The sequence below is a fragment of the Vigna radiata genome, unplaced genomic scaffold, assembly GCF_000741045.1.
Source record: "Vigna radiata var. radiata cultivar VC1973A unplaced genomic scaffold, Vradiata_ver6 scaffold_83, whole genome shotgun sequence".
NCBI lineage: Eukaryota > Viridiplantae > Streptophyta > Magnoliopsida > Fabales > Fabaceae > Vigna > Vigna radiata.
Window position 1 is genome coordinate 465796 of NW_014543268.1, and position 15079 is coordinate 480874.

At 35.7% G+C, this 15079-nt stretch overlaps 3 protein-coding genes across 4 annotated transcripts; 2 read left to right on the forward strand and 1 right to left on the reverse strand.

Annotated features, from left to right (window-relative positions):
- The first annotated feature begins 937 nt into the window (after positions 1-937).
- On the forward strand, positions 938-3856 carry LOC106754105 (UV-stimulated scaffold protein A homolog). 2 transcript variants are annotated; one of them, XM_014636057.2, is made up of 2 exons: positions 938-1339; positions 1715-3856. In XM_014636057.2, exons 1-2 carry the CDS (start codon positions 1145-1147, stop codon positions 3464-3466), a joined length of 1947 nt encoding a protein of 648 aa, XP_014491543.1. In that variant the 5' UTR covers positions 938-1144; the 3' UTR covers positions 3467-3856. The 2 variants fall into 2 exon arrangements, with proteins under 2 accessions (XP_014491543.1, XP_014491544.1); XM_014636058.2 differs by having other exon boundaries at positions 1208-1339; positions 1654-3856.
- A 2462-nt stretch (positions 3857-6318) lies between these two features.
- LOC106754107 (E3 ubiquitin-protein ligase SINAT3) lies at positions 6319-10490 on the forward strand. The gene is made up of 3 exons (XM_014636061.2): positions 6319-6864; positions 9394-9780; positions 9919-10490. Exons 1-3 carry the CDS (start codon positions 6670-6672, stop codon positions 10279-10281), a joined length of 945 nt encoding a protein of 314 aa, XP_014491547.1. The 5' UTR covers positions 6319-6669; the 3' UTR covers positions 10282-10490.
- Positions 10491-11961: 1471 nt separating this feature from the next.
- Positions 11962-14891, reverse strand: LOC106754106 (phosphatidylinositol 4-kinase gamma 4). The gene is made up of 2 exons (XM_014636060.2): positions 12850-14891; positions 11962-12713 (listed from the first exon to the last, which is right to left on the reverse strand). The coding sequence occupies exons 1-2, from the start codon at positions 14221-14223 to the stop codon at positions 12327-12329; spliced, it is 1761 nt and encodes a 586-aa protein (XP_014491546.1). The 5' UTR covers positions 14224-14891; the 3' UTR covers positions 11962-12326.
- Positions 14892-15079: the final 188 nt, after the last annotated feature.

A 15079-nucleotide genomic window follows, 5' to 3' on the forward strand; every position in this document is an offset into this window, starting at 1 on the left:
TTCCACTGTTATACAAATAAATTACCTCTAAACATATCCTTTCAATAAATAATGCATTTTTAGATTACATTAAATTAATTCCCGTTATTAATATCAAGTCAAATTACGCATAACAAAAACTAAAATGTGATAAAAACAAAACATTGTTTCATTGTTATAAACAAATATAACCTTCCAATCAAATTTTGAGATAAATTATGGGTTTCTAAGCTAAAAGTTACCAATTCTTCAAACAATTTAGTAATATACTTAAATAAATTACAAATAGTCATGAAATAATTTTATCAATTTCAAGATACCTAAAGAAAAATAAAGAAGTGGTATCTCTACCTCAAAATCAAATTTCACCTTATTAGATCAAGTGTCATAAAATTTTAAAAAATGTCACGTGATATGTATCATCGGCTAAAAATTAGAAAAATCATATCTCCGTAGATAATTACTAATACTAACCGAAATAAAAATTAGTACAAAATGCATATAACAATAATATGTTAAAAAAATACTTTTGGAATTGCAATAAATTAATTTACAAGAGAAACTCATACAAACCAAATTAAAAATAAGGAAAAGTTTTTCTGTCTATACCAATGCAACGTAACATTATAACGTTTATCCATTTCCTTTCAAATTTTATTTACTTTTTCGTTTTTTAATTCAAGAAAACAAATTGTTACATTCATTGTATTTTGTAGTAACTAAAGTAAATAAAGCAATATATACATTCTTATTAAACAAATCAATTAAATTATTAAAATGGTTAATTATATGGTATAACTTTGTTAGTGAACATAGCAGTTACTTCATTTTTGGTCCGGAGGAAGTATATTATATGTAAATTAAAATTTAATCAATACAAATTTAACAAACTATAATTGGTGTTTCACTTGCTCAGTGATGATCTAATTGTTTAAGCATCATGTTAAATTCAATTTAAGATCACCAATAACATGCAGGTGCGACCTATATTGTGAACATTTCTGAAACGACAGCCGTTTCATCGAACAGAACTTTCGAGGCCTCGACGCCGTAGCGCGCAAGCCAATCCCAGAAAAGGTGGAAGATCTCGCGACATATATAAATTAGGGTTTTTTCAAATTCAGATATATACGGAACTGAACAGTGAGTTTGAGATTGGGACTCGATGGGTACGGAGGAAGGAGTACACGGAAAGGGAACGAAGGTGATATCTTTGATTGAGAAGGCCACCAACTCCACCGCGCAGGAGGTCGATCCCCGTCTCCTTAAGGCCATTAAAACGGTGGTTCGATATTCCGATTCGGAGCTCCGCGTAGCAACCGTAACCCTTATGGATCTCATGAAGCGCGACCATGCTCAGGTACTATTCCTTTTGGACCTATATTTATTGGGGTTTCGCTTCCCTTTCTCCCGGTTTCCATTAGGGTTAATTTAACATGCATCGATAAATTTCATTTTGAATGAAAATACAATTCGTCAACAAGAAAGGGGCTAAGTTCATACAAATTCATACATGTGCTCAACAACAAAAATGACAATTTCTTAGAGAAAATGGGCTATTATGTTCTTCCTGCTAGGTTTGATGCTAAAGGTGGTAAGGCGATTAAATCCCATTCGTTTTATTGATCTGCCAGGAACCTCACTCATTAGCTCAACCCTTGTTTTAATTTTCAGATTCCAACTGTCATCTACAGCAAAAATTCCTCAGATTGACTTTGACAGATATGTGTTGCAGGTCCGGTACCTTGCGCTTCTAATAATTGACGAACTCTTCATGCGTTCAAAGCTTTTTAGGACCCTTGTTGTTGAGAACATGGATCAGTTGCTGAGTTTGAGTGTTGGATTCAGGCGAAACGTGCCTCTTCCTGCTCCACCAGCTGTTGCGACTGTTTTACGTTCTAAGGCCATTGAATTTTTGGAGAAGTGGAACGTGTCGTTTGGGGTTCATTACAGACAGCTCAGATTGGGTTATGATTATCTGAAGAATACACTCAGGCTCCAATTTCCTAACATACAAGCTAACGTGGAGCGGGTTCGTCAGGAGAGAATGGAAAGGGAGAGGAGGTCAAAGGAGATTGTACTGAGCAAGTATGAATCTTTAAAAGAGAATTCATCTTCAATAAAAGCAGGGATTTTATCTACGATGGATGAGATTGATGAGTGTTTGGACATTTTGCATGCAAAACAGGAGGAGCGTGTGTCAGATGATATATTGGACAGCGACGAACACGGTGACTTTCATTCTTTGGAGCTGCAGCAGCTTCGTCTTGAAGCATTAAAAGAAGGGGAGAAGGTTTATGAGAACAGTGACAACACAGTGGTTTTTGATACATTGAGGGAGCTATACAAACTTCTGGTGGCAAAGCACTTGATCACTATCCAAGAGTGGATTTCTGTTTTAGTACGAGTCGAAGTAGCCGACAATAGATTCAGAGATTCCATTTTGAAAGAGTTCATTGATATCCGAAATCGTCTAAAATCAGTTAAAAGTAAATGTGAAGAGGCTGGTTGTTTGCTCGTCAACTCATCAAAACATGATGAGGAAGATTTTTGGGAGGAGGATAACGTTGTATCTATGGAAAGCTCATCTAGCATACCCAATGATAAAAATAAACATCTTGATGCCCATAAAATGAATAGTGGAAATCATGGTTTGCACAGTAACGGGTCTAATGGCTCTGAAACTGACAGCCTGCGTCATCAGGGACATGAAGTTGAGTCAGACCCTGAGAGGAGTAAACTTATAGCCGAAGCTCCTGTGGTACGATGGAGTTCTTACTTGGATAATTGGGGTTCAAACAGGGTTTTCATGGCTAACCAGCGGGGTTTGGAGCTTGATAGTCACTGGGGTAGAGTGGATGCTGATGCTGTTATTCCAGCAGATAAAATTGCCGAGCTGAATGTTCACGCAATGCCTTATGAAGAAAAGAAAGTTGAAATCCAACCATGCCTGGCTCCTTTAAAGAAAGGAGGATTGTGCCAGAGAAGAGATATGAAACTTTGTCCATTTCATGGACCTATCATTCCTCGAGATGACAAAGGGACCCCACTCAGCCGGAGCTCTTCAGAAGACGTGAATATGGATTTAGGCACTGATCTAGTGGAGCAGTTAGCCAAACAAGCAGTGAAAAATATTCGTGAGAGAGACCAAGAGGGGGCAAAGAAGAGAGAAATTGATAAACAGTCGCTGAAACGTGCAAAACTAGCAAAAATTAGGGAACACAATGAAGCTGTTTTACGGGATGCTGCTTTGGCTTCTACTTCACGATCAGCCACGCTTGGAGTAGATGGGGAGTTAACTAATGAAGATAAACTATCTGGCAAAGACAAGAAACAAAGTCTTGCTTCTATGCTGCGAAAGAAAGTAACACCAAAAGATAGAATAGCCGAGAAGCTTTTAAGTTCGCGAGCAAGGGTTACTTCAGACAGGCAGCATGTGGCAAGTGAGGATGCCAAATATAGAGAAGCGTTCCCAAATCAATGGTAAACTGGGCAGAATCTTTGTTAAGCTTGTCTGATTACTCTGAAGTCCGAACCATACTTCAGATTTTGGGTAAGGCCATGCCTGTTAATCATGGGGCTGGTTAGTAAGTAAAATAAAACAAAACAAACTACATCTATTCTTTGTAGACAGAATTATAAGGACCAGCTTGGCTGCAAGGGATAAATTGAAGCAGTTGCTTGGTCAGTTCTCGTGTTTTATATTTTTAAATTTATTTCGCTCATTTTCTGTAAAATCGTTTGTCATAACGGTAAATGCCAGAGGATTACATGTTCGACAATCACGCCGAACTAAACTTCACTTGTATTTATTAGCACAATCACTGCTTTGTAACAAGTCTTCAATCCATTAAATATTACTATTATTGATACTAAATTTCAAAATCACATAGATGCAAATTGACTGTGGATTTCTATCGGTGAGTAAATTAAATTGTGGTGTTGAAACACACCAGTTGGAACCCGGAAGAAATCTTGGAATGCCTTGTGTGATGTTTTAGCTACCAGAAAGGTGTCATAAATGGTTCCCATTGCCATTAAAGAAGATCAGTTGACCTGTCGGATAAGTGGTCTGAGTTGTCGCTGCTGGTGGTGGACCTTCATGGCTATTAAGCGAAGTATTTATTCCCTCGACGAGAAAATATTTTTGAGAAAAGTACAATCCCGCATGATGTGGAAAATTTTCAGCTTACTCAAACACCTAAACGTGTATCCTCAGGTGTTGCTTTCATCAGTAAGAGGGTTTTTATTTTTTATTTTATGATTTCAAAATAAAGGGAGTACGAAGGTGGAGAAGAGTCACTGCCTCACTGGGAACTAGAAAAAGAATATTCCTCTTGCCCCATTTTTTGGCACCAAACCTGAACTTTTGCTGTCAATTGTTCTTTGTATGGTTATCACTTGTGGCTCGCGAGGGAAACTTTTGTCAGTACACTTGGGAAAAATGTGACAAAAAATGTAATACTTTTTATCATATCTTTAGGCACGGTGAATTTGCGTTGAGCAGAGGGACAGATGCTAATATTTTATAGCAAACCTTCATAGGTTGGGATGATGAACGCACGACGGGAATCGGCTCAGAAAAGTCAGGGAACTACTACCGATACGTTTGGGCAACTAAGTATCTTCATGCAATCCTAATATTATAATAGTGCACTGATTCACACACCATGATTCTTGTTCTACCTTGTCGCACAGTGAAGCTTATGGGTAAACAAAGGGAAAAAAAGTTACTTCAGATTGTTTTCTGTGACATTATTCGCTCTAATCTTTCATTGGAAAGCGTTTTCTTCTTACCATCATATTTAACCCAACAAACCCCATTATTATGCATGACTTTCCTAAAGTCGAATTGACATTATGACTTTCTTCTGTTGCCTTCATTATAGTAATATCCACTGAAGGAAAAGATCTAGCATAGTGTTACTCATTAATTTTAATTACATGATTTAACATAGGAAAACTCTCGATATCGTTTAGAATTTACTCGTAGGTTTTTAATTTATACATATAACTTTGTAAATGTTAAACTTATTTCTAAACAAGTTATTTAATTTCTTTTTTCCTTAGTTTCTGCATACTTGCCATGCATATGAAACACTCCTTAACAGTAAAAGTCAAGGAAAAAGAAAACGTGGAAAGATTTACAAAAAAGACAAGATATGCACGATAGAAAGTATAAGAGAAGAAGAAGGAAGTAATTATGTGGACGGTTACTGAAAATGAAAGGGAAAAATATGTCATGATCAGAAGTAGCTACTAATAATTAAATTATCATCTTATCAACAAGCGTAACTGTGTAAGCCTAGAAATATAGAATAATAAGTAAAGATTTTCCCCGCAAGTGGCCAAAAATATTGTTGTAAATTGTTGAAAGAAGATCCAGAAGGTATACGTGTTTTAAGAGTGTCCTCAAATTACGCAATGGTATGACTAAAGACAATTAAGTCCAGAAAGCAATAGTATAAAAAATAAGCAATAGTTTGAAGAGGCAACTAAGAAACTAAATATTTTAGAGTCTGAGAACAAGTGTGGCATCCACGCCAAAATAATTGATAGTGGCATAGTGGACCATTGATATATCCATCCATTCTACACAAAGCTGTAGACCCTCTTTTCTCAATCATTCAAATCAATTTGCGCTCCCTTCAATGGTGCTCACCATCAGATCAGACCACATCTTCCTCCACTTCTAAACGACCCCATTAACTCCCCTCATCGTATTAACTATGTCTGTCATGTTTCACATTACGACACCTCTTTCTTCATCCCATAATAACTCAACAAAACAAACTGATATAACAGTAACACAATTCATTATTCATCATTATAAACTTTCACTTAACTGTCAAATTCACTAGTGTTTTCTCTGAGGTATTTTAATTTTTTAATGTTAATGTTCCGATAGAAAGATGTTCATTTATGGATTAGGATTATCTGCTCAAAATAATTAGATGTAAAAAGTAGTTTTATGTTCTTTTTCTAAAATAACATGCAAATAATATCGATGGAATTTTGTTATTCAAGATTATATTCTGAGATCACTTCAACTTATTTAGTGACATCTTGATAATATTTAATGAAATTTTGATGATGGTATTTTATTTTAATCTTTAATTTGGTGTGTATAAAAAACTACCTTAAAAAGTGAGTGCTGTAAATAAATTTGTATAGGTTGTAGTCTCAGTGTCACATAAGGAGAAGACAGGAAAATAGTGTGTTGTTAAATGAATTTACATTGACTGTGGCGTGGCACAGCGAAAGATTGTGGTTAAAAAAGGTTCCTCATTTACCTGCCTTAAATAATAAATAAGTAAAATAAATAAGCACATCACTTGATCTACATTATTCTCTCTCATCATTCTCCAACCTCTACGTTATTCTCCTTCTCCATCTCGATCTCTTTATTGTCTTCTCTCGTCCTGGTTTTTCTTGGGGAATCCTGAAAACCGTTTGATTTTCATCAAAGGGTCCTCAGGATTCGGACACCCATATCTTGTAACACTTCTATGTTGTCTTAGAAGACCAAGGAACCGAAGAAAAGCATCAATTTTTGCAAGCAGACAGCTTCTTTTTCCCCCTTCTTCTTGTCTTAAAAAACACACACAACCACCCAGCTGCTCAAGCTCAACCGTCACAACTCACATATGATTCGGATGGCTACGAATTAAGCCTGTTGGTGTTTGTGTTATGAGCGAGAGAATGGAATCCAGTAGCATTGAGAGCAGCACTGTGTCATCGATGACTATGATGGAGGATGATGAACATCCTCATCAGTTTTCTTCAATCTCGAAGCTGCATAACAACGGCCCCACCACTACCAGTGTCCACGACCTTCTTGAATGCCCTGTCTGCACCAACTCCATGTACCCTCCAATTCATCAGGTCTCTTATCTGATCCATTTTGCCTTTTGGGTTTGCTTCCAAAAATTACTTGATTTGGTGGTACTTTGTTTCTTTCCTTATACGTTCTGTCTATGCGATTTGTTGATGCCCATATTTACTTTCCTTTTCTCATTTGGTCCTATAAAAGAGGTTTTTTTTTTTTCTTTTTTTTTAATGGGCATGTCCAGTATGGGGGGTTTGGATTGTTTTGTGATAGCACAGTCTTTCGATCAAGGCCATGTGCAATTGTTGTTGGGAACTTTTCCCCCCTTTTAATGCGTAGATCTCATATTTTGCTGTAATTTCAGTTTGTGTGATTCCGCAAATGAGGGTTGAAGATTTGGTTACTATGATGGGTTACTTTGATCAAAGATTCTATCTGGCTAGTTTTTCTTTTCTGAGGTTCTGAGTTCCTTTTTACCTCTTTTTTCTTGTTTGCTTACGGTGTCTTTAGGATTGGTGATGGAGATGGCAGAATTTGAGAACCGATGTTCTTTTTTAGTTTTCATCTAGGTCTACTCGGGTCAATTTTTTAGACTTACAGAAGGTATGATGTGAAAATATATGGCTATAAAAAGGGCATAATCATTATCGTCAGGTGTAAACTTTCTCTTGTGTACCTTCGTATATCAGCGATTCAAAAATAAGAGAAGAAACTTAGCTGCATCAGTTATTAGGCTATATAACTTCTTATTCTTGAGTAGGCAGGACTTTGATCATTGCCTCTTGATCAATCGAGTGAACTTAGTCGATTGAGCAGATAAGGATGTTGGAAAGGCTTGAATTGAAGAGAAAAACAAGGTGTACAGGGTTTGTGGCTTACTGGGCTTGTTTGTTATGTCTGTTCTGAGTCACTATCCCAGAGAATCCTTTTTTTGTTGGGATGTATCATAGTTTATTCCTTCTATGCACATTGCAGTAAAAAATATGCTACCAACATTTTTTTTATTATTGGATATTGGTCTATTCTTTAGAAAGCCACTGCTTGCTTTAAGAGGTGACCTATTTTAAAGATAACTAATTTTAATACGTTAAAGAGAGGATTGTTGTTAGCATTTCTCATCATAGTAATTAACTTAGAATTCTATTGTACTGTTGGTTTGATGTCTTCTCTCCTTCCTGTTTATAATTTATAATTGGAATTTGGGAGTTTTGTTATCTGTCTTTTCTCGTACATTGACATGAATCACATGATTGTTCATAATTGGTTTTGCTACAATATCCTAAAATGAGTATTAATGTGATGAGTTATGAGTTATAAGTGACTGATATCTCCATGATTAAAGTTGTTAGATGCTGCTAATAGGCCAGGAACCCTGACCTTTAATTCGGATGTATAGTCATATAGTTGAAGTGACAAGTTCTATAATTTTATTACGGAAGTTGTCACAAGTAATTTAATCCTTGTTTAAGCTTTTCCTTTGGGGTGGTACTGTTGTAGCCATTGAAGGAAGGGAAATATTAAATCTTTCTTTTACTCTTTGGCATGCCATTGAAGTCCATCATTTGAATTGTTAAGCAACTACATTGCTGTGAGAACATTCCATTCTAGTTTATTGTTTTAGATGAATGTTTACGAACTTGGCCTTTGGATTGTTTTAATCTTCTAAAATTGATTTGGTTGAGTTTTAAGTGAAATGATTTATGGTTGGGAATTTTTTATCCCAAAAGTAAGTTTATAGTAAAATTTTAGACCAAACATCCCTTGAAAGTGAACTCAACAAATGTCTTATCTTGCAAACTTAAAACTCCAAAATATCTAGTTTTGAACATGCTTTTGGGCAATCCTTCCACCTTGCTCATTAAAGTGTCACCTTGCAAGACTTGGGCAATCCTTCCACCTTGAACAAGCTTTTGGGTTGAGTTAAATTCAAGGTGCTTTTGAGGAGCTTATTCGGACCTATCTTGTGACAATATGTTCATAAGTTTTCGTGGGTAGCATATGAAAACCTCTTATCTTATAACTTGTATGAAGATAGTTTAACCGTGCTTTTTGTTCTATTATATCCACTTTAATAATAGGTGTTAAATAAGTGCTTAAATTAAGTTGTTTACACACACACACACACACTAATATAGTATTAGAGCAATCTTGATTTTGGTGAATAACATCCAAATCTAATTTTTATGCACAAACGCAGGCGTCACCCAGGTGTTTGAGATATTACAGCACACATCCAAATATGCAGTTATTAATTTATGGTAAAAATTGACTGAATGGAAAAAAATAAAAGGACCAGGTGGTACTTTCTGTTTTTGCAGAGAGAACCGGTGTTAGTAAATTCAGTATCTAATGCAAATGAATTCCCTTCATTCAATCAAATCTTGTGTTATCTTAAGTTCTGTCATTATAATGTGAGGAAGATAATGAGCATACTGTACATAGCCTTGTCTTGTGCATTTTGGTTATATTATTCTTTCAGTATATTGAAACCTTCTTCCCAAGTCCTTGTATGGATAACTAGATATAGTTGAATAATGATGCTAACAAAACAGCAATTAATTCTTGAAACAAATTTTACTATGCAGTGCCACAACGGGCACACGCTTTGTTCAACTTGCAAGACAAGGGTACACAACAGATGCCCAACTTGCAGGCAGGAGCTCGGAGATATAAGATGTTTGGCATTAGAGAAGATAGCAGAATCACTTGAGCTGCCATGTAGATATATCTCTCTTGGGTGTCCAGAGATATTTCCTTATTACAGCAAACTCAAACATGAGGCTATTTGTAACTTCAGACCATATAACTGTCCTTATGCCGGGTCTGACTGTTCTGTGGTTGGGGATATTCCATGCCTTGTTGCTCATTTAAGGGATGACCACAGGGTTGATATGCATTCTGGATGCACTTTCAACCATCGCTATGTAAAGTCTAATCCCATGGAAGTGGAAAATGCTACATGGATGCTAACGGTATCTTTAAAAAATTCTGCATGTGTTTCTTTAGAACTTTGGTGTGATATTCCTTGATTCCATGCACAAGAGCAACTGCATTTTGCACTTGTTGAAATCCCATCCATATTGTTTGGTTAACTCATTTGTTTGTGTTAGGTTTTCCATTGTTTTGGGCAATATTTTTGCCTCCATTTTGAGGCCTTCCAGCTTGGCATGGCTCCGGTGTACATGGCATTCCTCCGATTCATGGGTGACGAAAGAGAGGCGAGAAACTACAGCTACAGTTTGGAGGTGGGTGGAAATGGACGAAAACTAACTTTTGAGGGGAGTCCAAGAAGCATTAGAGATAGTCATAAGAAAGTCAGAGACAGTCATGATGGTCTCATCATTTACCGCAACATGGCGCTTTTCTTCTCAGGTGGAGACAGGAAAGAGTTGAAGCTACGAGTAACAGGAAGGATATGGAAAGAACAGCAAAACCCTGAAGGTGGAGTGTGCATACCCAACCTCTGTAGCTAGGTTGTTGCATATTCTCTTTAATGCTTTTTCTTTCTGTAGATAATTTGACAAGTCTTAATCTTTGACTGCTGAATGTTTATGGCAATTTCAACTTCCAAACAAAATAATAAAAAAAAAACAACAAAGTTCTAACCAATGTACTTGTCAGATATTTGGTCTCTGCGTGTATCATATGCTAATAATAATCAGTTGAGATTTTTATAAAAGTATTGAAAGGGGTTTTTACTTTTCAGAATCAACGTGCTTTGGAATTATACTTTGCATAACTAGTACTTTTTTTACATTAAAATATCTTTAGGCACATCCACATGATGACACCCTCGGTGAGCTTTATCGTTTTGAAGCTGGTGTTATACGTATCTATTAAATTGAAAAACAGCTGCTGGAAAATACGACTTTGAAAAACAGCACTGTTGTATTTCAAGCTAAAACTAAGTCATGGTATCGTCAATTGCATAACGCATTTGATACTCTTAATTCAAGGTATCCCTTTAATTTGAGCAATTATTGTGCAAATTTGATTCTAGCGATTAGCAGGGTATAAAAGAGAGCTTAGAAGCCTTGCTCAAATTAAAGTATAGTTAAAAATGAAAAAGACTAGCTGATACCATACTATGCATTAGATACACCATCAAATAAAGTTCTGTAAATTAACTAATTTATTTGTTTACATACATGAAATATGATTATAGGAATTGTGTCGTAATATAGATAATGTTTATCTATTATTTGATTTATATGAAAAAATCGTACTAATTATATGTGATACTTACATAAAAAAATTATTAAATTTTTTTCAACCCGTAAATATCATTAGAAAATATTTAAAAAAAATATTTTATAAGTTTTAAAATGAAGTCTAAATTATAATACAATAAGTAAAAATAATAAATAATAACAAAACTATAATTAAGTCATAATTATTTGAATGACAATAATTTCACGTAAAAAAAACAAAACAAAAATGTTACAGCATATTAGAAATAACTTTTACATTTATATGTAAATATTTAATTAATTGATAGTGTTTTCTTAAATATCATTGACAAAAAAAAGATAACTCTTATATTTATATAATATTACAATAATAAAAAATTTCATTTCTATTTTCTAAAATATCTTTAATTAATTAAGGATATTCTTTTTAAATATTATTAGCAAAAAAAAATATTTGAATAAAATCTCATCATCAATTTAAATCTCATAAGAATAAAAATATAATTTCATTTATTTAACATAGGTAATATAATATCCACGTAGATAATATAATATCCGAACCTATTAGCTAGAAATACCAACTCTTCACAACAAAATTTTAACTGCAAACCCAAATATTTTTGCCATCATAATTGTTAGGCAAAGCGTTAAACATCTGTATATTCATTCATGTACCTATAAAAAACAGCTATATATTTATGTATAATTTTTTAACAAGAATACTACATTAATTTAGTGTAGTGAATAATGATTTAATTTTTGAAATATTTGAAACTCAGCAGATGAAAAATATTTCGTGACAATTTTCAATTCGATTATTTGATTAATAAAATTTACATTTTGTGAAAAGTTATTGAGAATTCTAAATGTTTTTAAAGACAATAACCAATGTCCACACAGTCCACACACACGGTTAGATAGAAAATAACAACACAAACTTAATTATACCGTATCCAAAAACCGTAGGAAAAAAAAAAGACTTCATTTTTCACATCATAACAAGCACAACCTTGCAGTTGAAACAAGACAACACATTACAGGACAAAGAATGTTACACTGCAATTCAAATGAAGACGGGTTGTCTGCTATCCTAGAATTCAAATTTAATAAAGGAATCAACAAGAAACTTGAAAGAATTTGTTAACGGCAGGAAACTACCAAACAATAAAACCTAAGAAGTTAAGCTAAGAACGGTTTTACATTCGAACCAAAGAAAATAGACTTGCTTTGTCAAGAACTAAAAAACCAACTATTTGAGCTTTACATATGTACGTGAACATATGCACAAAGTATGTACCCGCTGCTACTATTTGCAGAAATGCATGCTATTATAAACGAGATCTGACAATCTCATCGAGGCGCAGATCCATGATTTGGGAAACAGCATCCAGCAATGTAGCTTCACTTGTGCCGGGAAGAACAGAATCCAGTGCTTCTTGAACTATTTCTTCAATCACAGATTCCTTGTTCAAGGATTCCCTGCACATCATGCTTCCAATGGTAAAGGGGGTCAACCCTCTTTGTGTCCCTTTCTTCAAAAGCATGGTTGAGATCCTAAGAGTGCGAGCACATTCAACCGGCAGATCCCATCCGTGAAATTTTAAAAGGGCAATATCTTCTTCAGCATCAAGTGACTTTATGTAGTCAATAGTTTCTGGGGAGTATGGCTGGCAAGCTTGGGGCCAGTAAAGCCACTCAAAGGTACAATCTTCAAACTGTTGTATTGACAAATAGGTCAATTAATGCAATATAGATATATGTTTTCAAGGGAAAGACAGGGAAAATATAAGAATATAGAAGTATAACTACATGCACTAAACACAACAAAAGATCATAAAATAAGATGCTTACGCTTGTAGGCAAGCAGTATCCATGATCAATTGGAATCAGAACAGACTGGTTGTTGCTTTTCTCTTTGCTGATCAAAATATTCCCAGCATGCCGATCTGCATTTGCCAGTCTTATGTCCAGAACAGAAATTTTATGTACTTCCTTTACTGGGAAAGCCCCAGGGCCCATATCTTCACAACTTCCACTATTTTCTGTGAACATTTGCAAGGAACCTATCTTAGGAGTCAATTCTCTAGGATAGTTAAATGCTTTATGCAAGCACTTGATCATCAATGTTGGAGGGACACCTGCAAAGCCCGTCTCATCACCAAATAATTTGCGGCGCCCACTCAATGGATGATCTAGAACATAGGCTGCAACTTCCCTGAATGCACCTTGACCAACCCTTGTACCCTTTTTTAAGCCTTCACCATCTAATGACAATGGAAGACCTCGAGGGTTATTCACGGCCATTGGTTCTTCGTCAATAGGCTTAAAAACAGACACATACTTTTGCCCCACTGAATCAAGCATAAAGTAAGCTCCTCCTGTACCCTCTGCAGATCTGATTGGATATTTTCCACTGTCAAGTCCATCATATGTAGAATTCACCATATTCCTAATAGATGAAGCTAATTCAATTTTTGGGTTAATAATAACTGGCTCCAAAAAAAAATCTCTTTCGGGAGGCTTTCTACTAGTATCTTCTTTACCAACATCATAATTCCTCCTGCATGTTTTTCCATTGACATCGTTCTTTTTCTCATCAGTCAAATCTGTTGCTAAGATGGACAACTCAAGGGGCCTCCTCTGAATTTTAACATTCTTTTTTCTCACGAACAGATGTAGCACAGCATCATTATGCTTGCAGCAGATATCATCGATAAGCCTCTGGTCATCAAGCCTTTCCCCATTGCACACAAGCTCCTGTTCCTCAGGATCATCAAACTGTTTCTCTCTTTTGGCAATTCGCCGCTTTATGAATCTAACATCTCGACCTCTTTCAACCTGAAACGAGAACTCCTTCCCGGAAGAAGTTTTCACATTGATGACCTGAAGATCTGACAGTTTGATTATCAAGTGCAAGACATTTCCATCAGTCACTCCATAGTCCTTGAGCAGAGAATCACTCCGCGCGAGTTCTCGGCCAGCATAAACCAACTTCTGCTTGTTCGTTAAAAATGGAAGGCTTTCACACCTTTGGATTTTGAATTTCACAGACCTAATGGTATCCCACTCCATAACACGGATTGGAGTCAACGAACCCGAAAAGGAGAGATATATGAAAATGGATTTATCTTCCAAAGACAAGTGTGATGGGAAAGGGAATGACTTTGGTGACAACAATGGCTCAGAGGGAACCACGCTAAGAGTACTGACACCGGCTGAAGACATTTTCACTATGGGTATTGAACAAGAGAATGAATACAGAACAGATCAAGCTAAAAACTAAGACCTGCACAACTAAAACCCTAAAATATTCACAAAACCATTGCCATTTTTTGTACAATAGGCTACCCGAACTGATATTAAGAATTCACACTCCTGCCCAGGCCAATAAGCAAGCTCAAACAACAAATTTTTAAAACATGGTAAGATCTTTTGAAGGGAAAGATAAAAAGATTCAAACCCCAATGTACTAATTCCATTTCCTCATCTCAGAACCCTAATATTTCTTAAAGGGGAACAAATCCCAAATGGTGTAAATCTGAACCAGCGAAGAAAAGCTCAAAACAGAAAGAGAAAGAGGGCGGATTCTTACCACCCAGAAGATTATCAAAACGAGAGCGGAAATCACAGGGTCTTCATTAACAACATCAAAAGGGAGCTAACAAAAAGACGCAACAGGTTATCGAATTGTAGTTTGAATTGAAGGCAGGAAGAAGTGGTGATTATGAATTACGAACTCAATTATTCAGAAATGGGTTGCTGTTGACTCTGACAGAAGGAGAAAGCGAAGGAGAGAGAGAGAGAGATAAAATATCGTATAAACGCGTGTAGCTGCCTGGTATAGTATACGGAGTACAAAGGTTTTTTGACGAAAGAAAAAAGTGGGCATCAACTAAAAATGTGCTTTGATACGTAGACGTACACGTATGTATACAGCTAAGAAGAAGAAAATGGAATAAGGTTGGTGAGTGATTTTACAGTGACATGGCGTAACCAACCAACAATGGACGCGTTGATAGAGTAATCTGACGTGGATATGCGTTGGAGAGTTGAAATGAAAGCAAGTTCTTTTGTGTTTGTA

Excerpts from the sequence above, each read along its gene's own strand:
- LOC106754106 (XM_014636060.2), bottom strand. The coding sequence starts at position 14,223 with ATGTCTTCAGCCGGTGTCAGTACTCTTAGCGTGGTTCCCTCTGAGCCA. Across the intron at positions 12,714-12,849 it reads GATACTGCTTGCCTACAAGC|TTTGAAGATTGTACCTTTGA; the intron begins GTAAGCATCTTA and ends TCAATACAACAG.
- LOC106754105 (XM_014636057.2), top strand. The coding sequence starts at position 1,145 with ATGGGTACGGAGGAAGGAGTACACGGAAAGGGAACGAAGGTGATATCT. Across the intron at positions 1,340-1,714 it reads TGAAGCGCGACCATGCTCAG|GTCCGGTACCTTGCGCTTCT; the intron begins GTACTATTCCTT and ends TATGTGTTGCAG.
- LOC106754107 (XM_014636061.2), top strand. The coding sequence starts at position 6,670 with ATGAGCGAGAGAATGGAATCCAGTAGCATTGAGAGCAGCACTGTGTCA. Across the intron at positions 6,865-9,393 it reads TGTACCCTCCAATTCATCAG|TGCCACAACGGGCACACGCT; the intron begins GTCTCTTATCTG and ends TTTACTATGCAG. Across the intron at positions 9,781-9,918 it reads ATGCTACATGGATGCTAACG|GTTTTCCATTGTTTTGGGCA; the intron begins GTATCTTTAAAA and ends TGTTTGTGTTAG.